This window comes from Stegostoma tigrinum, chromosome 22 (assembly GCF_030684315.1).
Source record: "Stegostoma tigrinum isolate sSteTig4 chromosome 22, sSteTig4.hap1, whole genome shotgun sequence".
In the NCBI taxonomy this organism is placed as follows: domain Eukaryota; kingdom Metazoa; phylum Chordata; class Chondrichthyes; order Orectolobiformes; family Stegostomatidae; genus Stegostoma; species Stegostoma tigrinum.
In genome coordinates, this window is record NC_081375.1 from 38,345,523 (window position 1) to 38,370,414 (window position 24,892).

The window sequence follows — 24,892 nt, forward strand, 5'->3', positions numbered from 1 at the left end:
GGTTAAGGATTCTGGGTCTGTAATCCATGGAGTTTAGAAGGATGAGGGGGGATCTGATTGAAACTTACAAAATATTGAGAGGCCTGGATAGAGTGGACAAGTAGGAGAGACTAGGGCTTGAGGGCACAGCCTCAGAGTGAAGAGAACTGAGATGAGGAGGAATTTCTTCAGCCAGAAGATGCTAATTTGAGGAATCATTGCCGCAGTGGGCTGTGGAGGCCAAGCTATTCAGTGCGCTTAAGACAGAAATAGATAAGTTCTTGATTGGTAAGGGGACAAAGAGTTATGAGAAGAAAGCAGGAGAATGGGGTTGAGAAACGTATCAGCCGTGATGGATCAAATTCAATTGGCTGAACGACCTAAATTCTATTCCTTTATCTTACGGTCTTACTGGGTGGAAGGAAGCTTGTGTACCCTGCTAAAAACTACATTTTCTTAAAAAGAATATACTTCCTACTGGCCAATGTTTTAACAGCACTTGATACTCCTTTTGCTTTCAGGCTCCTACCATGTTTCTGATGATTTTTGGATATGATTTTGCAGTTAGCTATTATTTTTCTTGCTGTCTGAATTGAATACCATTGAGCTTTGACTGTCCTGTCAGAAAAATGAAGACAACTCAACATATGAGAGCAAGTAGTTTTAATATTGATGAGACTGGATTGAAATATTATATCTCCACAGCACTTTAATGCGACCATGGCTGCAGCAGTCAAATGCCTGGTGTTATTATTTACTTATGAATCATAATGGGGGATAAATCTTCATCACAGGTGATCTTCAGAGTACTGACATACTGAGAATAATTTGGTGACTCTGCTTTGAGATGGATTCTCTCCACTGTTCATTCTGTTGTGAGATCAATCTTGCAGTTTACCTGCCACCATCCTCTATCTTGGTAGGGATTTATAGATCCCTCTTGCTTTACTGCAGTAGAGGAGAACCACCCAGTAGACTAACTAGAAGAAGCTCGTGTCTTAAACATGAAGTCATTTGTTACAAAGTAGCAACTAGCTCCAAATTACATTGAAATGATGGATACAGTTGTTGAGACTGTGAGGGAAAACTCAATGTTAGGTCTTACTCCTTCAAGATCCAAAGCCGTTCTCCTGCTTGAGTCCATTTGACTTTGTTATCTTTAGACTGTGCTTAATGCACTATTTGGCTTTAAGCATTTCTGGCCCTTACATGATAACTGTGATGTACCTCAGTCTGAAGATAACTGCCATTTACAGATGTCAAATTAATTTTCATGAAAACTCATAATCAGCTTCTTGCTATGGGAAGTTCCCATGAATTCCAGGTATACCAATCCAATTTCATAGTTTAAAATCTACAGTAAGTTTAAATCCACTTAATCTATGTAATCTTAATAACAGTCCTTCCTTTACAAATAAAAGTGATGAACTTTTTTTTTCCATTAGGCTTTCTGGATCACAGCTCTCTCCAAAACTGTACACTTGTGTCACGCCACTGGGCCTACCTGGGAAGGGAGATTATGAGGGATAAACTAGCCATCCAATGCATTTTTGATGAAATCAAAAAATTACAGGTATCATTAACTGTCCTTATGCATGTTCAAATTTGTTTACCATTAACATTGATGGCAGCTGTCCCTTATCTGTGTTTCTCAGCAATTTGACGTGTGTTGTGTATTTTGTAAGTAAGATGAGGATCTACTTCGTAATGAGATACTCTGTCTAAGAAGGATGCGATATTAATTGTCAAAAAATAATTGTTTTAATTATCATTTATAAGATATCTTGAGATCATCGATGCATTTGAGGATCTCTCTGTGTTGCCTTCCCTGCAAGATCAAGTGGATATTTGGTAGAAAATGTCTGAAAAGCTGTAATTAAGTTTTGTATTTGATTATTTTATGCAATCAGTAACAAAGAACAGAGCTTAGTGTTACTTGGGTAGACTACCTCCGAATCTGGTGGAAGAAATTTGCATCCAATTTTAAATTAGTTCTGATAAAAGGTTTAAAAAGATTTGAGAAAAAAATTTTGTGTGTTTTGAATTTGAAAATGTGACAGCAAGAATGCTCAGACTGATACTGCAAATTTCAAATTAATGTAATTGTGTAGAATTTTATTGAAAGCAAGTCAACAGATTAAAAACCAGGGTAATGTTTATTAAGTGTACAATTTAATCTGGTGTACAACCTGTGGAGACTTGGGAAACAAAATTCCTTCCTGTGGAAGTTACAAAATTTACAGACAGAGAAAATGTTAGGTTTGCATTTTCTCTGCACTCGTCTAGAGTGTATCTCCTTTGCAATGCACTATGGAGATTTAGGGCAAGTCTGGACCTTTTGTAGAGCCCAGCAAATTTATTTCCACAGTGGTTCACATTCTTTGCAGAATTACTGCCACATGAATACTGGCAATACATAATAGAATATGAACATTACACTTTAAAATCAGATATTATTGTTTAAATGAAAAATCCTTTGGTTTAGTTTAGTCTGAGGGATAAGCAATGATCATAGTATTTATGCCAAGTTATTGAAGATAACTTTCAGGCTTTTTTTACAAAATACATTCGGCCTGATAGAGAGCACGTATGTAGCCAGTACGTAGGAGATGGAGTGCAGCTTGAGGTGCGAGGAGTGGATAGGTGGGAGGACACGTTAGGGAGGCGGAAACAAGCTGGGCTGATTTTGGGTTGCAGTCGGGGGAGGGGAGATTTTGAAGCTTGTGAAGTCCACATTGATACCATTGGGCTGCAAGGTTCCCAGACGGAATATGGGTTGCTGTTCCTGCAACCTTCGGGTGGCATCATTGTGGCACTGCAGGAGGCCCAGGATGGACGTGTTGTCTGAGGAATGGGAGGGGGAGTTGAAATGGTTTGCAGCTGGGAGGTGCACTTGTTTGTTGCAAACCGACCGCATCCCAAAACCAGCCCAGCTCATACCCGCCTCCCTAACCTGTCCTCCCACCTATCCAATCCTCCCACCTCAAGCCCCACCCCCCATCTCCTACCTACTAGCCTCATCCCACCTCCTTGACTTGTCCATTCTCCCTGAACTGACCTATCTCCTTCCCTAATTCCCCAGCTACACTCACCTTTACTGGCTCCAACCCCGCCTCCTTGACATGTCTGTCCCCTCTCCAACTATCTTTTCCTTTATCCATCTTCTAGCCGCCTCCCCACTTCTCCCTATTTATTTCAGAATCCCCTTCCCCTTCCCCATTCCTAAAGAACGGTTTAGACCTGAAACATCAGCCTTCCTGCTCCTCTGATGCTGCTTGGCCTGCTGTGTACATTCAGCTCTACACCTTGTTATCTCAGAACTTCCAAAGAACATTTTTGATTCAAGCACAGGATGTGGGCGTCGCTGGTTGGGCCTGCATTTATTGCGCTTCCCTAGATGCCTTTGAGTTGGCTGTGGTGAGCTTCCATCTTGAGTCGCTGCAGTCCAAGTGTTGCAGGTTGTAGACCCACAATGTCATTTGGGAGGGAATTCTAAGAATTCGACTCAACAGCACTGAAGGAACAACAATAAATTTCCAAGCCAGCATGGTGAGTGGCTTGGTGGCAAAGTTGCAGCTGGTGGTGTTCACATATATCTGCTCCCATTGTCCTTCTAGATAGTAACATTAGCTGATGTATATTGAAATATGCTCACTCAGTTCTTTAGGAGCTGCGTTTATTCATTGTACCAGTTGCAACTTGCTTTACATAGCAGTTGTTTTGCTATTTCTATGAATCTATAAGCAGTCTCCATCTATAGTGCAAAATTGAATTCAGGACAATTTCATTTGTTCTTGATTTTTCCTGGGGTGTGGATATCATTGGCAAAGTCAGAATTTGTTGCCCATTCCTAATTGCCCCTTGAACCAAGTGATTGCTTCAGATGACAGTTAAGGGTTAACCACCTCACTGTGGTTGAAGACATATAGAAACCATACCTAATCAGGAGGGCAGTTTTCCTTTCCAAAAAGGATATTAGTGAACCCCTTGGGTTTTTACAACAATGGTTTCATGGTTATCGTTAATGAGATTTGTTTACAACTCCGATTTACTAACTGAAACTGAATTATCATGGTGGGAATTAGCTCAGGCCTGTGGCTTATTAGTCAAGTGATCTTACCGCTATGCCAACATCCTCCCTGAGATCAGTTGCACTTGTTCACCCAACAAGCCAATTCATTATTAAATGCATCTCTTCATAAGTGGAGTTGCTGAAAATAAAGTAAAATATAGGTTCTAGAATTGTTCATTCATCTGTTTTATTGGATTTGAATCCAACTGTGTTAGAATAGTTGCCCTGTCCATGTTGAGTGTAAGTGTAGAGTGTAAGATAAGCTTTGATACTTTTGATGTGCACAAAACTGTACCCAAATTATTCATTTCAACCAGACCATGATGGTGCGTGATATGAGAAAGTAAAAATTCACTCTAGTGTACATCTAAAGGCATATGTATTAGGACCAGGAGTAGGCCATATGCCCCTCAGACCTGCTTTACCATTCAGTTGGAGCTTGTCTGAACATTATCGTCAACTCCACTTTCCTGTTTTATTCACATCATCCTTTGATTCGTTTATTTTCCAAAAATTTATCTCAGTCTTGGGTTTAATCAAAGAAGAAACTCGGATAGACAGTTCAAAAGATTGACAAAACTTTGAGTGAAGAATCATCTAGCATCATCTCATTCTTAAATGACTGCCCCCTAGTTCTGAGATGATGACCACTAGTTCTCGGCTCTTCAAGTGGGGGAAAACAGCCTTACAGCTTCTACCCTGCTAAATTGTTTAATTGAGAACACCTCTCAATCTTCTAAATTCTGGAGAATATATGACCAAGCCAACATAATAATCTCTGATTGAAATGATTGATTTGTGTGTTGTAGGTCTGAAGTTTTGGTAGCTCAGAAGGTTTGGTCTGAACTGGCTGTACCAAACTTGATCTGGGAATATTTGAGGCTAACCTTATGTTCCAGAAGCGGAAATCTATTACATTTATTTGAATGGACATTCTCCAGGTTAAAAAGTTGCTATTTTCTAGATATGTGTTGGGGCCTATTTTCAAGCCAAAACTGCAACCAATTCTAGCCCTGTTTTTACACATCAACTCAGAAGATTAGTGCCTTGTTAAAAAGCTACTTCCAAAAACACACAAATCGCAATGGGATGGCAAATGTATTTTTTAGCAAAATTAGACCACTGGAAGAAGAACATTGATGGGTGAAGTGGCTATTCTATTCCTTTTTACTTACATTTTATTGATTCTGTTATAGAAAAGAAACCCCATTGTAACAGCTAAATCACATCTCTGCCAGTTTCTTTGTATCTAGTTGGTGAAAATTAGGGATATTGATCTGGAGTTTTACGTGAGGTTACCAGACACATCCAGTACCTAATTATATAGTTTACATTTATGATTATAAAAGGATCAAGTAAGAAAATTAACCATTCTTTGGATAAATTGGGAATGGCCTGAAAACACATATCTTTTTTTGAGGTAACTTTCAAACTCGGTTCTGATTGGCAGTAAGGTGTATTTTTTGATACAATTATCTTTACCATAAAAAATGAAAGAAAATAGGTGACACGATAAAGCTGGAAACAGTGGAAAATATAAAGAAAGAAATGAAAAAAAAATCACACAAAGGAAAGCATAAAGGGATAGGACGAGATAAAAAAGGCAGAAAGCACAAAGAAAAGGCAAAGGAAACAGCCTTAGAAGCATGCGTCAGACAACTAGAAAATAAAGAAGTACACATTTCTAAGAATATCTTCAAGAAGAAGACTGACTCAAAAGTAGTACAGGTATTTACGAGAATTTGTCTCTTAAAATATTATCTCTCCAATTATATGTGAATAAGTTGGCTGTATTTTCCACTCAATGGGCTTATTTCCATAGTTAAGGTCATCAAATGGTTGACTGGTTCTTGCAAATAGCGATTATCCTCTTGAACTGTTCAATTTTACAAATGAATTGTATATGAGCTCCTCGACCGTTTCAGTCTTACTGATGATTCTACACAGAATTGTCCAGTTGATCTGTTTCAGTAGACAATGATCACTCACCAGAAGACAGACAATGATCACTCCCCAATATACAGACAAAAGTCACTCTCTAGTAGACAGACATTGTTCACTCTCCAGTTTACAGACAATGCTCACTCTCCAGTTTACAGGCATTGCTCACTCTCCAGTTTACAGACAATGCTCACACTCCAGTATACAGACAAAAGTCACTCTCTAGTAGACAGACATTGATCACTCTCCAGTTTACAGACAATGATCACTCTCCAGTTTACAGACAATGATCACTCTCCAGTTTACAGGCAAAGATCACACTCCAGTATACAGACAATGGTCATTCTCCAGTAAACAGACAATGGTCACTCTCCAGTTTAAGGCAATACTCACTCTCCAGTTTACAGACAATGATTACTCTCCAGTTTACAGGCAAAGATCACACTCCAGTATACAGACAATGGTCACTCTCCAGTTTACAGGCAATAGCCACTCTCCAGTTTACAGGCAATGCTCACTCACCAATATACAGACAATGATCACTCTCCAGTTTACAGGCAAAGATCACTCTCCAGTTTACAGGCAAAGATCACTCTCCAGTATACAGAAAATGATTACTCTCCAGTTTACAGGCAATAATCACTGTCCAGTATACAGGCAATGGTCACTCTCCAGTTTACAGGCAATGATCACTCTCTACTATACAGATATCAGTCACTCTTATAGTCACTCCAATATAGTGTACAAGTTCTGGTCACCACACTGCTGGAAGGATGTGGATGCTTTGGAGAAGGTACAGAAAAGGTTTACCAGTAATTTACCGAAGACAGGGGACTTTAGCTCTGAAGAAAGGTTGAATAGACTGTGTTTGTTTTCACTGGAACACAGGAGGTTGAGGCTCAACCTGATAGAAGTTTATAAGATTGTGAATGGCAAGAATAGAATAGAAAGTATGAGGCTTTTTTTCCCCAAGAGGGTCGAGTCAATTACTAGGGAACACAAGTTCAAAGTTTAAAAGAGATGTGCGAGGCAGATTTTTCACACAGCGGATGGTGAGTGCCTGAATGCGTTGCCAGAGGAGGTGGTGGAAGCAGCCACAGTAGCAGCATTCAGGAAGCACTTCGATGAATACGCGAATAGGAAGGGAATAGAGGGATATGGATCCTGTAAGTGAAGACAGTTTTAGTGTGGAAGGGCAAAATGTGTCAGCAAAGGCTTGGAGGGCCACAGGGCCTGTTTCCTGGATGGTATTGTTCTTCTTTGTTCTTTGTACTCTCCAATATACAGACAATGATCATTCTTCAATACATAGATAATGATTATTCTCCAGTATACAGGTAATGGTCACTCTCCAGTATACAGACACTGATTACTCTCCAATATACAGCAATGATCACTCTTCAATATACAGACAATGATCACTCTTCACGATGGAAACAATAATCAGTCTCCATTATGTAGATGAACATCACTCTCCAATATACAGACAATTATCATTCTCCATTCTTCTCCTATAGCGATATATATGTCTCATATTGATACATAACTGCCAAAACTCCCTTCCTATGTTGCCGTATCTGGCCTCAGATGAGGTTAGAGTTTTGGATTAGAATGCAAGTGGTTTTCCATCTCATACCAGGGGTATTGCCAGTCCTTCTGAAGAAACACAGACTCACAGAGTAACAGGTCTCTTTCTGCTGTCATATGATAGACTTGCCTCATTGCATGCTGCTTCCTTAAATTTGCTAAAACTTCTCTAATCTCAGACCACTATCAGCTGTATCTATCTTACTGAGATAGTGTGACGTTTTCAGGAGTTGGGGTGACTCCACCAGGTGTGTTCAGTATTCCAAAGAATGACACTCTAGCACCATCACATTGCATTTGTCAGCATTTAGTGTGATCTCAACTCTCCAGTTTCCCCTAATACCTTCCTGTGGATGGTGTTTTCATCATTTTTCATCTACACCATAGATCTGAATATCACTGATTTCCTTGGAGTGGATAAAGTTGAGGGGGAACCTGATTGAGGCCTGAAAAATGATGACTTTTAAAATTATTGTTCAAATTATTAAAATGATGAGGGGCATGGATAGGGTCATAGGAAGAACCTTTTCTCCTAAGTACAAGGATCAGTAATGAGGGGGTAAAGATTAATACAAGGGCCAGCAGGTTTAGAGGGGTTTTAATGTGAATTTTCTTTGCCCAGGGTGGTGGTTGTTTGGAACTTCCTCCCAGAAAGGACAGTAGAGGCAGGAACCATGAAGATGTTGAAGAAATGTTTTGGTGAATGCTTGAAATGCCACAACATACAACACAATGAACCAAATCTTTAGAAGCAGAATTAAAGTAATGACCTGAAGGGCCTCTTTCCATGCTGTAATACTCTATGAGTCGACCATGGTTATACTGACTGCTGTTTTTTCATCCTTGGTATGTATTGTACTCTTTCTCCTGGAACTTATCTTGGCTCACTTTAAAGCCAATATTTAAATTTTTATGAGCCAAAGGGCATGTTAAATGTGGTCAGTGATGATGGTTCCTCTTCAAATTTCATGTCCTGAATCTGTTTCTAGCAGCATATTTGCTGAGAATTTCACTACTGTTCCATCCTAGGAATGCAGGGCCATCGGTTTCAGAGATGAAGAATCTGCAGTTAACGGTTTGTCCTCTCTATATCCCGTTGGATCATTCCGAACTGTTCAATCCCAGTTCCACCATAAACCACCAGCGTAATTTTGCTCTGTTTCAGAACACGTACCTTTGGGTACCCATTTTCTTCCTCATTTTCTGGAAAGATCTGATTAAAATCTGAGTGGGATGTTGTTGCTCTATGGTCTATGATAAGAAGCTTCAGCTTCAGATTTATGGATGTTGGTTAATTTTGCCCCCTTTGTCTGATTGGGGTGGCTGTGTGTATCTTTTCTTTCTCTGGTATCTGGCAAGTCCAGACGTTTCATGGAGTTATGTACGTCCCGTGTATATTATATCGTCAGATGCATCACTATCACTTACCAGCTTATGCACCTATAGATTTCTTCACTTTCTGATTTGCACAGTTGCTCTGCCTCTGGTGATCTTTTTTTCCCACTGTTTCTTTTTCTGTTCAGCGCATTCTTCCCCAGTCATTGGACTTCTCAAAGCTCTGTAGCTTTGCTTTATATGTGGGACATGTCCTTCTGTCTACAAACTCACATGGTTATCCAAAGCTCTCACACAGCTTCCTTATCCTGTTGCACCTTCCCTTGTTGCTGTTTGGCTGCAACAACAGTTCTCCCTTTCACTTGGCTTGACTGAAGACTTGCTGTTTAGGCAGTCAGCAAGTTCATTTATCTACTTATGGCTTTGTGTGTTCTGATAGTATCAACTCCCTGTGATATTGTTAGTCTGTGCTGTCCTGCCAGTGCTCTGTTGACATCAGAATGCATGGAGACCCAAATGAGCTGATGGAGCAGCCTTTCACCCATTTGAATTGACACATGTTGGCTTAATTTCACAAGCCTGTTGAGAAATTGTCAGTAGGCTCACCTAATTCCAAGTTTTGAAGTTCATATCAGTGGATCTGGTGATTTAACTTTGAGTGGCACCAAATTCTTCTTCTCTGATATTTAACCTTTATATTTAAAGCAAATAAATTAATCTAGGAGAAATAGCTAGCCGGAAAAGAATGCAGACTTTTGAAAGTAAGGCTTTGTGGACTCAGTAACTTTCCAAATTCGGCAGCCACTGTTGTTTTCACTCTTGCTAGATGTTGTTTTACACGAAACTATGACAAGTAACTGCAAGTAATTTGTTTTTGTAACTGTAACTGTTTGTACTTTCTTAATACATTTAACACAGTTTATGATATTTTGAGATTGGAGAAGAAATTCAGGAAGTAAGTAATCTCTACCTTGGTAAAGGTAAGCTTTCAGTGGAATAAATAAAGATAAATAAAAGAAAAATAACTGGCCTTGATTGAAACAAATTAAATAAATTACTGAGTCAGTAAAAATACAATTTTTCCAATTACACTGGGCATTGTTGTTAAAAAGGTAATGACTTTTTTTGGAAGAATAGTAAGATAGGACAGTTTGGAATCATTCCATTATACCTACTATGCGCCATAGACATAGGTAACAATGAAGTTATCTTCCATTACAAAACTGACAGTCAAGAAAGCATTTGATGATTATTTAAATAGAAACAATGTGCACAGATATGGGAGCGGGCCAGAGAATGGCAATAAGTCTCAAAGCTCATTCAGAGAGCTAGTGCAGACAAGATGGGCCAAATGGTCCCCTTTTGCACTGTAACAATTTGTGAAACATTCCTTTGTTGTTATTTGAATACTATGTGGTTTTGATATCAATTCTGTCACCTCTTGTATTTTTGATTTTCTTATATCGCTAGGTAAAGCCAATTTGAATTTATTTAAATCATAATAGTCCCTTTCAAATGATCTGCTGTTAAACAGGTTAAATTCTTATTTGAAAATCAGTGAATTGCTGATCTGAAAATGATCTCTAAGATGAGTCATCATTAAGCAGGTTGTGCAAAATGATGATAGTCTTCAAAAATTAAAGCTAGGGTTATTAATTCATATGCTACAACTATTTACGTATTATAGATTTTAATGCAAATCTATAATTGGTGTATATAAAATATAAACTAGGCTGATGTGCCATTGCATCAATGAGTTGAGATGTGGGCAGTGCTCACCTCAATTGCAAGCTTCTTCTCTTGGCTGGGCTGACATGAGAAGGTATTGATTAATGACTGTGTGGGTTCTCATATAGTGAGAAGAAAGACCGGGGTCTGAATGCCCTGAGCTTATCCCATCACCCCTCCCACTGTTTGGCTACAAAATACCTATGATGATAATAAGGCTACAGCTCATTTTTCCTTTCTGATGAAGGGCTAAAGAAAAAAACTAATATAAAATTAGGTAGAGATAAAACAAAAGAAAGAATAATGTGTTAGGTAAAAGTGGAAAATGCTTAAGTACACGGTAAGACCACTGTTATCTGAATATATAAAAAATAAATAAATGGCTCAGGGACAGATCCCTCTTAATTTTTCTTAAATCTAAGGCAATGTCCTGTCAGGTGCTGGCTATTTCCAGAATTGTCTGTTAATACAGCATGTTTTGTCTTAGTGAGGAATAACTTAAGAAATTAATAAATTGTAAAACAATTGCTGTTTTCTTCATTGCATGTTTGTTTTTAACAGGCTGCAGCTCCTCACAATATTAACACAGTGTATGCAAAGATCTGTCAAATTCCAGTACCAAGAGTAGATGAGAAGGGATTCACCTTACCAACAGAAAATTTAAACAAAAAGGTACGGACTTTTGCATAAAACTATGGGGATCATGAAATGTATTTAACTAAACAATAGACTGTGACAAGTGGGTATTCTTGTTGTGCAATGGTTGTATCCTACCTTTGAGCCAAAAGGCCTGGGTTTTGTGTCATTTCTGTTTCTGAATAGGCTGATTAAAAATATCTGTATTGTAAGGGATGAAATTTATGTGTACCTTGTGGAGTGCTTTGAGCCTTCATTAAGGTGGGCAGCAAGAATTAAGCTAGGGGAAAAGTTGTTTAATAACATTTCTCTTCAATAAAATAGATAAAAATAGTGGGATAAGAAAAGGCAGAGCAAATAAGTTTCTTTTGAAGATCATTTGTAATTTGCTTCAAAAACACACCATGGATTTTATTCAGAAAATGATGCTAGCATGGATCCTTAGCTAATATTTAAATACATTTATGCTTTACTAATAGATAGGCTAATATATAATTGGGAATATTAAAGTAGTTACATCAAGCAGATATTCAGTAACACCATATCCAAAATGTACTACTGCCTCCTGCAGCTATTCTTTATAACCAAAATTGTAGGGTGTTTGTTAATAGATCACTCATTTGAAAGCACCTTCTATACAAACATTATTGTTAAAGAACAATTCCTAATCTATCTACCACAGTTGTTAATTCACAGAAATATTCTGTCAGATTGTAGCAGTATCATGTAATACTTGTTTGAAATGATTTGCTAGGTAAATGCACTCATTTCTCACTGCTATTTGTATGAAACATGTGAAGGTGAATGACTCACTGTGCCATTAGTCACTTAGAGTCATAGAGTAATACAATGTAGAAACAGACTCTTCACTCCAACTAATCCACGCTGACCACGTTCCCAAACAAACTTTGCTGGAGGGACTTTTCTTTTGCAACCCCAATTTATCCAAACATTGTCAATTTGAATGCAGTGAAAGAATACTATTAATCTCTTGAAACTGCTCATTAGCCATGTAACAAACCCAAAATCGTAGTTGGATTTATTTTAAAACTAAGGCATAGTTTTATTTGCCTTTTCATCATTCATATTTCATTTCGAGTCTCCAAGTAATACGACCGGATTTTAAATTGAAACTGAAACACTGGTGGGCTTATTACAGTGCTGTTCCCGCAATATCTGTCATTCGAAACAATGTAGTTAGCTCACCATCTAGTGGTAAGTTTTGCATTAGCTTACTGCTGGATTCAGAGAGTGATATGGAGCGTGATTCTTCTAGTATTTGTTCCCACCCTCTATTGAGTCAATGGCCTTAAAAGTACTACGGAGAAACAGGGTGAACGACTAAAGAAAATAAAAATAAATAAAGCCAAGCTGAAGCGGTGGGCTAAAGGGAGTGAATCAACCTTTTGGTGTCAGACTGACGTGGTGCCAGTACTCCACGCAAGCCTAGAGGCCTTGCCTAGTTCCCTGGAGGCAGCAGCAATTGAAGCCATGGATTATGCTGTGGAATGCCTCCAGCCATCTCCTGCCAATCTCTTCAACCTCAAACTCAGACAGGAGTGACCAGGCTGCAGACATCATTTTGCAAGTTTACATTTAGAAAGTCTTGGACATGACCTCTATCTCTGTCACTTTATCCATCACGGCCTCTTCCCCTTGTTTCCAAACCATGTGGTCTCCTATTGAGAATGCACTGGTCATCCTTAAGTGAGCAATGAGCTACTCTCTGGCCATTAACGGACTGTGCCAGAGCAAAATAACTGTTTCCCACACAGTGAGCTGGGAACAACTGTCCATGTTGGCTGTAAGTGAGCAAATTAATATCAGATAATGTTTCGCCCTGATAAGTGTAAAGTCCTGAACAAGTAGTTTAAAAAAAAGGCGTTGTAATTGCTCCATAAGTGTTGTTTAAATTTGAAGTTGAAAGAAATTAGATCCCATGCTCACACACTCCTTATGGAGCTGTTCAATCCATATAGACCTTAGGTCCCAGCACATTTTGTGTATTACATCCAGTACTGCAGGCTGCTCAGTGAAGAGGACTGAGCCAGTTCCTACTTTTGGAGAACTGAGTGATCATGAAAAACACAAATGAGTTTGGTCTGTTTTCCAAACAGGTGATAGATGATCTATACCAATGTGAGATATACAGCCCAGCGGTAGTCTAGAGAAGGTGAAATTTGCTTTTGTATATAGCACACAGCAATTTCATTTTGGCACTTCATACAACATACAAATTGCATTTGTACTGATATGCCGGCTGTAAGCAATAGAGATTGCACATTATTTCATGAGTCATTCTGGCTCACCCCAATACCGTTTCCAACAGTGGCTAGATAAAGCAGTCAGCACCCAACACCCTTATCTGGTGCATGAATGTGCGGTTGGGAGGTGGTTTGCAAGGAGGGTGGGCAGATCTCCTCTCTGGTCTTGCCCCTCCCTATCTCTGTAATTCTCCCCCAGCCCCACAGCTCAGCAAGATGTTTGCACTCTTCTCATCCTGGCCTGTTATGCATTTGCTCCATCGTTGATGACTCGATGAATGTTGGTGGCTGTGCCTTCAGTTATTTTAGTGCCAAACTCTGGAATTCCCTCTCTATACCTCTCCACATCTCTTCCCATACTTTCATTCTTTAAAATATTCTGCAAACTTACCTGTTTGACTGACCTTTTGGTCACTTTTGACCTTATGTCTTCATTTATGTCTTGGTGTCGTATTTTGTTTTATGATATTCCTGTGAAGGATTTTGAGATTTATCATCGTGTTGGAGGTGCTATATAAATGCACCTGATTTTTCGTTTGTTATCGGTATTGTGTCACTCTTTGCTTGATAATGCTCCACTGAGGCATCAACACTACAGGTGCCACATAAATATAAGTTGTTGCTGTCATTGCTCAATAACTGTTTCCAGCAGAATACATCTTTATACTGTGTAAGCTGATAACTATCAAAGACGATCAAGGTGATGCATCAGTACGACACTTCTCATCAACATTAGATGTTTTAAATTTACAACATCTTCTATTTAGAGAAACTGAGTGTAACTGGATCTTTGATATCTTGTTAACTGTGCTGATGTGTTTAATTTTAGATTGGATTAGCAGCATCGTACACTGGCATCCATACTGACATGGTGCAAATAGAGGAAAGAAATGTCTACTGTGGTCCATACAATATAATAGTCATCAAGCAATTGTATGTAATTGAGCTAGATCTACATTTATCATCAATGCTTTTTATTGTTTATTATTATTTTACTGACTTTACACAGCTGCAATTAAAAATTAAGTTCACATTTAAATACAGTGGCATTGAAAATGCTGGAAGCATTTGGTTGTTTGTTCTGGGGGAAAGATGGTTTGAATTGGTGCTGTGTGTTACCAGGATGTAGAAACATAGAAGACAGGAGCAGGAGTAGGCCATTCAACCCCTTGAGCCTGCTCCTCCATTCAATATGATCATGGCTGATCATCAATCTCAACATCCTAATCGTGCCCTCCCCCAGTATCCTTGATCCCTTGAATGATATCTACCTCCTCCTTGAAGACATGATAGCTTGGCCACAACCACTTTATGTGGTCATGAATAATGCAGTTTCACCACCCTCTGGGTGAAGACATTTCTCCTTGTCTCAGTTCTAAAGTATTATCGCTTATCTTTAAGCTGTGACCCATGGTTTTGGACTCCCCCACCATCAGGAACAATCAGCATCTAGCCTCTGTAATCGTGATAGGTTTCTATGAAATCCCACCCTCATTCTTCTAAACTCCAGTGAATACAAACCAAACCAACTCAATCTCTCCTCATATGTCAGCCCTACCATTCCAGGAAACAATTTGGTAAACCTTCATTGCACTCCCTCTACAGCAAGAGCATCCTTTCTTGGATAAGGAGACCAAAACTGCACACGATATTCCAGGTGTGGCCTCACCAAGGCCCTCTATAATTGCAGTAAGACACCCTTGTCTCTCTACTTGAATCCTCCCATTATGAAGGCCAATGTACGGTTTACTGCCTGCTGCACCTGCATGCCTCGTTTCAGCAATTGGTGCACAAGGATACCCAGGTCTCATTGAACATTCCCCTCTCTCAATTTACAGTGATTCAGATAATAATTTGTCTTCCTACTTTTACCAAACTGGATGACCTCCACATTATACTGCATCTGTTGTGCATTTTCCCACTCACTCAGCCTTTCCACATCACGCTGCAACATCGCTGCATCCTCCTCACAGCTCACCCTCTCACCTAGCTTTATATCATCTGCCAATTTTGAGATTTTACATTTATCTCCCATCTAAATTCTTAACATATATTGTGAGTAGCTGGTGTCCTTGTATCAATTCCTGCTGTATCCCACAATTCATAGCTTGCCATTCAGCAGAAGACTCATTCATATTTTTTGTTTTTGCTAACCAATTTTCTCTGACAGACATCCTGTTGCTGGGTTTGAATGTTGGAGGCAATCCTCACATCAGCCAGCAACAGGAACTGTGACACTATCTTCCTGCCCTGGGTCCATTGATTGGACAGTAATCAGCCTCCTCCCTTCTCCCCAAGGGCTGCTGGGCCAGTGACAGGCCTGGCAACTCTGCAGTGCCACCAATAAGGGGCACGCATTGCTGAAGATGTCACTGCATGAAGAGGTGTTTCAAGAAGGGGCACAGGGGTTGGGGATGCCAGGGCTAGACAGGCAGGCCCTGACGACAGGGTTAGAGGTTGGGAAGGAGATTTGCAGAGTCCTGGCAGTGCCATCGATATATAGGAGTAGCCGTTGTTGTTGGGAGTGTACATAAAGGAGATCAGCTCAAACCCCACCGCACCCCACCCTTCATTCTCCGTTAGAGGGTTCCAGTTTTACTGGATTTCTGGACAGTGTCATCACTCCATGGTGGAGGCCGATGGTTTGGGAAAAATGATGGCAGATGTTGGAAGTAGCCCTTAATTGGCCACTTTGGTGGCTCAATCAGGCCAGCTCTCTGCTAACTTTCCTTCTATTGGCAAAATGGCACGACAGTGGGACTTAACCACCCCCTGTGGTGGCTTTCCCCTGCTACTGTGCCAGCCTTCCTGCTTTCTCTTACTTCCCCAAAGACACCCAGAAATTCCCTCCTTGTTGTTCATTCTTTTTCGATCACAGTGTGTTTTCTCTGTCTTACTTAATTTTAATTTTAATTATTTTCTTCTTGTTTTATTTGAGCTCCTCTTTCTTATGCCTCACTGTGTTAAAGATGCAGGTTTGCCACCAACTGTTACTGGAGCTCAGTGGTGTTGCTGCAGTCAGTTTGCCCATGTTTTAATTTCGAGTTAATTTGTGAAGCTTGGATCCTCTGTAAAGATCATACAGACCAGGAAGGGGACTTAAAAGAAAAAGGGAACAATTTAACTAAGCCCAATTGAAAAAAGGCTTACATGAGATGGCGAGCACTCATGGGCTGAAGAAAATAAGAGAAAATAATGACAAATACAGAAATAAAGGACAGAGTGACAGCCAATGTTTAACAATGTGCTATGTTTCATTGCTCAGTATGGATGCTGCCAGGGTCATTCACTATGGTGGGGGACAGTTGATAGCTATGGCCTCTGGCGATAGAATAATAAGATTCTTGGATATCAATCGTTCCAAAGATGTACCCCGTTCAATGACTGGACATGCTGGAGTCATCAAGGCAGTGATTCTCTGTGAGGAGCAGGGTTTCCTACTCAGTGGAAGCTATGACCTTAGTATCAGGTGGGAGTTAAAATGTTTCCTTGTATTTTTGTTGAAACAATTTACTCAAAATGTGCTTATGTTTCTAAAAAAAAATCCACCTTTTGTTTTACAAATTGGTCACTTATAGAAAGTGGAACCTGAAGACTGCAACGTGTATGACCATCTACCGGGGGCACATAGGATTTATTACCAGTCTCAGCCTGCACGAAAATATGTTTGTATCAGGATCAACAGACTGCCAGGCTAAAGGTTAGACAACTTGTGAGCCTAATTTTAAGCGAACAAGGCAAGGTAAAGTCATCAAAGCCCTAAATGACCACAGGGCTGCTGTCTCATCAGAGAGATAGCTGGTGGTAGTTTAACCTGAGGGTTACCACTCCTCAGGTGAAGGGAGAAGCTGAGACCTTCGCAGTAACCTCAGCCAGTGTGGGAATTGAACCCATGCTGTCGGTAGCTCTCTGCATTGCAATCCAGCTGTCCAGCCAACTGACCTAACCTAGGCAACCCAAAATTGTCAGTCCCTGCACCACCTAGGAATCAAACCTGGGTCTTAAGAATGGGAATCTTACATGATACCACCAGATGAGGAGAGTTTCAAGGAGACGATCAGGTGGAATCTCAGTTTTCCACTCAAACCCCCAGTTGCACTCTGTTTACACACATAGAGTCATAGAGGTATACAGTATGGAAACAGGCCCTTTGACCCAACTCATCCATGCCAGCCAGGGTTCCTACACTGAACTAGTAAAAGTGGACTGGATATTAAACCAGCATTGTAAACAATCCTATCAGACTTCCAATGGTCCCTGTGGGGTAAATTATTCCCTGCAGGTTTACCGCAAAAATATCAATCCACTGTTTCCCTAAATTCTAATGAAGAACCACATCTAATGCCTTTAGTTGTCTAATGTTCTCTGGATTAATTCAGAGAAGGAGTCCATGAAGACAGATTGAGTAGAACTGGCCTATACCATGTGCAGTTTAGAGGAATAAGAAGTGACCTCATTGATGCTGGGGAGCTCACACACTACAAGGCCATAGTCTTAGGCTAAGATTTAGGATTGAGCCGGGGAAAACCTTCTTCACTGAGAGGTAGAATCTTTGCAATTTTTTTGCCACTTGCTGTGGATGCTGGATAGCAATCCCTGACTGGGGAAGGCCAGTCACTTTTCCATGGGCATCAGTGTGATCCACGTGGAAGGAAAGGGGAGGTGTGACAGGCAATGTCAGGGAGGCTTTTCTGCCAGAAATGATGGGGAAGACCTCAGTAGGGAGGAGAAGAACAGAGTGATAAAGGTGCCAAAGTTGGATATGGGAAATGGCCAGTGAAGGGGGAGCCTTCAGAGAATAGGAATCATACACCTAGTGTTCTTAGAGGCATGAACAGTGGAATGATGATGCAGGAGAAGATGGAATTGAAGCACCAAGGCACTGAGAAAACCATAAAGGTGTAGTCCATGACTGACCGGGATCCATGACAACATGAAGGAGGGTGGAGCCAGAAGAGTATCATAAGGCTTAAAGTTTTTGAGAAGATTTGTAGCTTGGATCATGGATGAAGTTGCAGACTTGCTCGCTGAGCCGGTGTGTTTAATTGCAGACATTTTGTTAACCTGCTGGTCATGTCTCTTGGTGCTAGTTGGTGTTTGAATATCCTTTGCCAGTTCTCTTCCAGTTTGGCCTTTGTAATGTTTCTCACATTCCTTGCATGGTATTTTGTATATTACATTAGTTTTATTGGTTGTGAGTATGGGGTCCTTTACGTTCATCAGTAGCTGTCGCAGGGTGGTTGTTGGTTTGTGGGCTACCCTAGGGGTCTGAGTAGTCTTGTGGTCATCTCTGATATGTCTCTGATGTACGATAGGGTGACTAGTGTGTCTGGCTGTGTTGTGTCTTCTTGTTATGGTCTGTCGCGGAGGTAATGACAGATTGTGCTTTTTAGGTGTCCATTCCTTTTAACCAATTAGCCACCGAGAGACCAATTCTCACTGATCTCAATACACACGGACAAAGGAGGACACAAATTTGACTGGGACAGCACATACTTAATAACATAAGTCAAACAGAGAGATGCCAGGGAATTTCTGGAGGCCTGGCATTCCACCCGGAATTCCATCAACAAACATTTTGAACTTGACCTGATATACAAACCACTGAAAAACAGGACCGGAAATCCCAGCAAACAGACATTTCAACAACAAGGGGGACAGAACACCAACGCTTCACTGTAGGCGCACTGATGATGTTACCCAGCAGGGTGACAAAACGTTTGCAATCAAACACACCGGCTCGGTGAGCAAGTCTACTGCATCATAAGGCTGTACATCTCTGATAGCAATTGCTACGCTGAGGTCCAGCCCCTGTGTCTGTCGTGATGCTCAATGACCTGAGGTGAACTCGGTGGCTGCCTTTCAGGAGAACTCAGAAGTTCTTGTCTACAGTGGTGCAACCTCAGGTTCACACAAAATTACCCTTGCCTTAGAGTGCACCAGAGATGGATGTGAGAGTATTTAAGCTTGCTGTCTTCTGTTCAGGGATTGTGATGGTTTGACTGCCTGAGTCATCTCCTTGATCCTTTTTTCCCTTAATAGATTTGAGCTGCTATATAGCCCAGAGACAAGCTGGCCTGGGGAGCTGCCATCCTACTCCATTCCAATGGCCTTGGAGCATGCAACCTCAGTTGGTCACCCCGGGACTCCATGAATTATACCTCATGCGTCAGGCCCTTACAAGATGTTTCCATATTTAACTTCATTGATAATATGATGTACACTGGATGCTTCCAATTACTGTTAGTGCCAGGAGGAAGATGGAATGGTTTACATTTCAATAGCATTAATAGATATGCCCAGATTCTGTAGCTTCACATAAACCTCGATTTTTATTTCATGGAAACATAGAGAGTAGTTGCAGGTGTAGGCCTTTTCAAGTCCATTTTGCCACTCAATAAGATCATGACTGATCATCCAACTCAGTAGCCCGTTCTTGCTTTTTCCCCATACCCTTTGACCTTTAACCCTAAGAACTATATCTAACTCTCTCTTAACAATATTCAATGTTTCGGCCTCAATAGAGTTTTGTATCAGAGAATTTGACAGGCTCACCCTTCTCTGGGTGAACAAATATTTCCTCAACTCAGTGTGATATGGCCTAGCCCTTATCCTTAGACTGTAGCCTCTGGTTCTGAACAGCCTGGTCAGCAGGAACATCCTTGCTGCATATACCTTGTCAAATTCTATTAGAATTTTATAGGTTTCTGAGAGATATCCCTCATTCTTTGAGTCTGCAGTTCCCATTATCTCTGATACTATTATCCTCCTCTAGTTTCCATGGTTCTGAGGCTAGTTATATGTTTATTTATCATGTTATCTTGACTTAACGAGCATATAACATAATTTACTCATTGGACTTTATAACTTACAAATGTAGCAAAAATATTCCATTTTGTAATCTTCAAACTGACAGCATCACATCTTGTGTTGCTCACTGACTTACTGAAAAATGGGTGATTATTTTTGTATCACTGAGATTATGTGAGTTAACTTGCTTGGCAGCTTCAGTGGTGCATACCAAATTTAATGCCAGCAGGAATTCCATTAAATCTTTCCTCTTGCTGCTCTTTCATCAGATCATGAAATGGAGCTTTAACAGATGACAATGGATTTCTGAATTTTGATAGAGTTGGCTACTATTCATGAAAAAATAACTTGACAAAAATTAATGTTTACCTTTGAAAGAATGAATTATGTTTTTCCTATTGCATACAATAAGAATCTAATTCAAAATATATTTTCATATTAATAATTTACTTTTCTCTACATGCCCGTACTTAGTTAATCAGGTGCATAATCTTTCATATTGAATTCTCTTATGTAGTGCATAATTGTTTTAACATCAGTCATTTGGATATGTTTTATTAGCTATATTATCAATACTACACAAATAAGACATTTGAGAATGCTACACACTGTTTATGGAAGTCCCAATCAATCTGAAATTCTGTTCATTTCAGAGCATTTTCAAATGGATGTCTTGCTTCTACTGGAGGTGGTAAATATTTGCACCCTGTACGTCATGATGTGTCTTTTTTTTTTGCTTTGATGTCAGTGTGGGACCTTCAGAAAGGAAACTGTTTTCAGACCTTCAAGCATGACAAATCAGTTCTGTCAGTGGCTATTAATGCAATACACGTGGTGAGCGGCTGTGAGAAAGGAATGATCCATGTCTGGAACATTGAACCTCCTTCATTAGTCAAGGTATTCAGCGAAGAATAATGTGAAGCTACTAAACATACCTTCACTGTTATCTCCAGTTCCTTTTCTGCTTCAATGTCCTGTGCTTCATAGTGAGAAAGGGGGCTCCTAGTGGGAGATGAGAGTAGAAGGATTAATGCAGAGGCTCTGCCTGGTGCTGGGAAAGTATTGGAATGTGAGATCAACTTATAGTTAATCTTTGCTTAATTCAGATCAGGAAGAGTATGAAACATGGCACATCCCTAGCTACTTAACTATCCAATATGTCTACGGATATATTTCAAACAAATTGTTTGAGATATTATTACACACTTCTGGAACAGGCAGGTCTTGAACCCAAGCTTCCTTGCTCAGAGGTAGGGATACTACCACTGTAGCAGGAGACCCCTAACTCCTTAAGGTGTATCTACTCCATAACCTCACACAGAACATGTACACAGTGAGTTGTCTGCTAAGAAAATCATTGACCTTATCCTGGTCAATGCACAATGTGTAGTGCCACCTAACTGTACAAAACGCAGCAAGATCCTCAAAGTATGTGTCAACAAATAACTGGCAACTTAAGTAGTGGCTTCACCCAGACGGTTGTTAATCTATGGAATTCCTTGCCCAGTGAAATAGTTGACACTACTTCAGTAAACATTTTTAAAGCTAAGGTAGATTTTTTTTGAACAATAAAGGAATTAACGGTTATGATGAGAGCGCGGGTAAGTGGATCTGAGTCCATGAAAAGATCAGCCGTGATCTTATTGAATGGCGGGGCAGGCTCGAAGGGCTAAGCGGCCTACTCCTGCTCCTAGTTCTTATGTTCTTATGTTCTTTGGTCAGCGAAGGGATGGTCACTGGGGTAAAGTCAAATTGTGGGTATCTAGCCACAGAACCTGCCAAGAGTACCTCAGTAATCTACATGGGGTAAGCAAATGGCATCAAGCAGCTCATGGCTCTGAGCTGGCACATATACCCACAAAACTCCAGATCCAGTTGTGATGCCAATCATCATTCAAGGTGGGCCAGCGGAAGAGGTTGCAGCCCAGGTGGCACTCAGCCACTTCATTTGTATTCAATTGATGAAAAATTATTAAAATCATACTTTTAATAGGCTGATTCTACTCCTGCAATTGGCTTTGACTGCTAGGCAGAACAGAGTAAACAACTGTGGACTTCCTTGTCAAAAGGCCATTCAAATGCCATCAGTGTATCACAGGACCCATTCTGCAGAGGCCAACAAGGCTCCTGCTTCATTCAGGCAGGACTTAGCCACCCATTCAGGGAAATGTCCCAAACAAAATGATCCAAGTATGTTTACTGGGTCCATTGAAGAGCAGTTCCTCAGTTTGTTTTAAGGGAGTTAAAATCTCACTTGTGGTATTGAAGAGTGAATCTGCTATGGGAGAATAAGATGAAAAGTAATCAATATGAACACTTCTGCTGAAGACGTAGGTGGAACCAAAAACTGGAGGTATCCTTGATTTGACCAGTGGTGAACCCAGTGGACATATTCCCAGTGGCATGGTTGGAACATAAGAATGGTGACCAAGCCCTAAAAGCTGCTGGCTCAATCAGAGGGCTCAACAGCCCCAACGCTAGTCAGAGTCATTCTGAGGGTTGCAAGTGGCATTAATGCTAAACTCTTAATCCAAGGACCCAAGTAATGTTCTGGGGAGCGGGTTCAAATCCCACCATGGCAGATGGTGGAAAGACAAACACTTGAATCAAAAATCTACTGATGGCTGTAAAATCATTGATTGTCAGAAAACCCCATCTGGTTCACAAATGTCCTTCAGGGAAGGAAACTGCCATCCTCATCTGGTCTGGTCTACATGTGACTCCCGACTCCCAGCAATGTGGTTCTCTCTCAACTGCCCTCTGAAATGGCCTAGCAAGCCAGTCAATTTACTAATCACTAAAAAGTCTCAAAGAAATGAAACCTGATGGATTACCAAGGCATCGTCCAAGGCACCAGAGAAAGGCAATGGCAGAAACAGCCCTGTTGACCCTGCAAAGCCCTCCTCACTAACATCTGGGTTGGTGTCAAAATTGGGAGAGCTGTCTCACAGACTAATCAATCAATAGCCTGACATAGTCATATTCACGGAATCATAGCTTATAGACAATGTCTCAGATGCCACAATCACCATCCCTGGATATATCCTCCCAGCGGAGGTGGTGGTGTGTCGTATGCAGCAATGGAGGCCATTGTTCTGTAAGTCCTTAATTTTGACTCTGGGCCCATGAAATCTTATGGCTTCAGGTTAAACACAGGCAAGAAAACCTCCTGCTGATTATCATGCACCATCGTCCCTCAGCTGATGAACTGGTACTCCTCCACGTTGAACAACACTTGGGGGAGGCACTGAGGATGGCAAGGCCACAAAATGTATTCTGGTTGGTGGATTTCAATGTCCACTGTCAAGACTGGTTCAGCAGCAGTACTACCGTTCGAGCTGTTCGGGCCCTAAAGGACATAGCTGCTAGACTGGGTCTGCGGCAGATGGTGAGGGAACCAACAAGAGGGACAGATATATTTGACCTCATCCTGACCAATCTGCTAGTTGTATGGCAGTATCGGTAAGAATGACCACCAAACAGTCCTTGTGGAGACGAAGTCCCACCTTCACACTGAGAATAACCTCAATTGTGCTGTGTGGCACTATCCCTGTGCTAAGTGGGACAGACTTTGAACAGATCTAGCAGCTCAAAACTGGGCATCCATGTGGCGCTGTGGGCCATCAACAGCAGCAGAATTGTACTCCAGCACAATATGTAATCTCATGGCATGGCATATCCCCCACTTAATCGTTACCACCAAACTAGGGGATCAACTTTGTTTCAATGAAGTGTGCAGGAGGGCATGCCAGGAGCAGCAGCAGGCATTCCTGAACATGAGGTGTCAACCTGGTGAAGCCACCAAACAGGATTACATGCACACCAAACAGCAAAAGCAGCAAGTGATAGACAGAGCTGAGCGATCCCACAACCAACGGATCAGATCTAGGCTCAGCAATCCTGCTACATCCGGTCGTGAATGGTCGGGGACAATTAAACAACTCACTGGAGGAGGAGGCTCCACAAATATCCCCATCCTCAATGATGGAAGAGCCCAGCACATCAGTGCAAAAGATAAGGCTGGAGCTTTTGCAGCAATCTTCAACCGGAAGTTCCAAGTGGATGATCCATCTTGGCCTCCTCCAGTGGCCCCCAGCACTACATCTGTCTTCAGCCAATTAGGTTCACTTCACACGATAAAGAAACGGTTGGAGGCACTGGATATTGCAAAGGCTAGAGGCCCTGACAATATTCCAGCATTAACACGGAAGACTTGTGCTCCAGAACTTGCTGCTCCCCTAGCCAAACTATTCCACTATGGTTACAACACTGGCATCTACCCAACAATGTGGAAAATTGCCCAGGTATGTCCTGTACACAAAGAGCAGGACAAATCCAATCTGGCTAATTACTGCCCCATCAGTCTCTTCTCGATCATCAGTAAAGTGATGGAAGGTGCCATCAACAGTGTTATCAAGCAGCATCTGCTCAGAAATAACCTGCTCAGTGATGCCCAGTTTGGGTTCCACCAGGGCCACTCAGCTCCTGACTTCATTACAGTCTTGGTTCAAACATGGATAAAAGAGCTGAATTACAAAGG

The 24,892-nt window shown here is 40.9% G+C and overlaps 1 protein-coding gene across 2 annotated transcripts in view; it reads left to right on the top strand.

Moving 5' to 3' along the window:
• Positions 1-24,892, top strand: part of fbxw10 (F-box and WD repeat domain containing 10) — a 66,441-nt gene that overhangs the window by 22,593 nt on the left and 18,956 nt on the right. For both annotated transcript variants that reach the window (XM_048554741.2, XM_048554742.2), the window contains exons 4-9: positions 1,425-1,552; positions 11,204-11,314; positions 14,372-14,475; positions 16,808-17,011; positions 17,121-17,242; positions 21,101-21,249. In XM_048554741.2, coding sequence (XP_048410698.2) covers positions 1,425-1,552; positions 11,204-11,314; positions 14,372-14,475; positions 16,808-17,011; positions 17,121-17,242; positions 21,101-21,249 — 818 coding nt within the window. The remainder of the gene's footprint in view (positions 1-1,424; positions 1,553-11,203; positions 11,315-14,371; positions 14,476-16,807; positions 17,012-17,120; positions 17,243-21,100; positions 21,250-24,892) is intronic.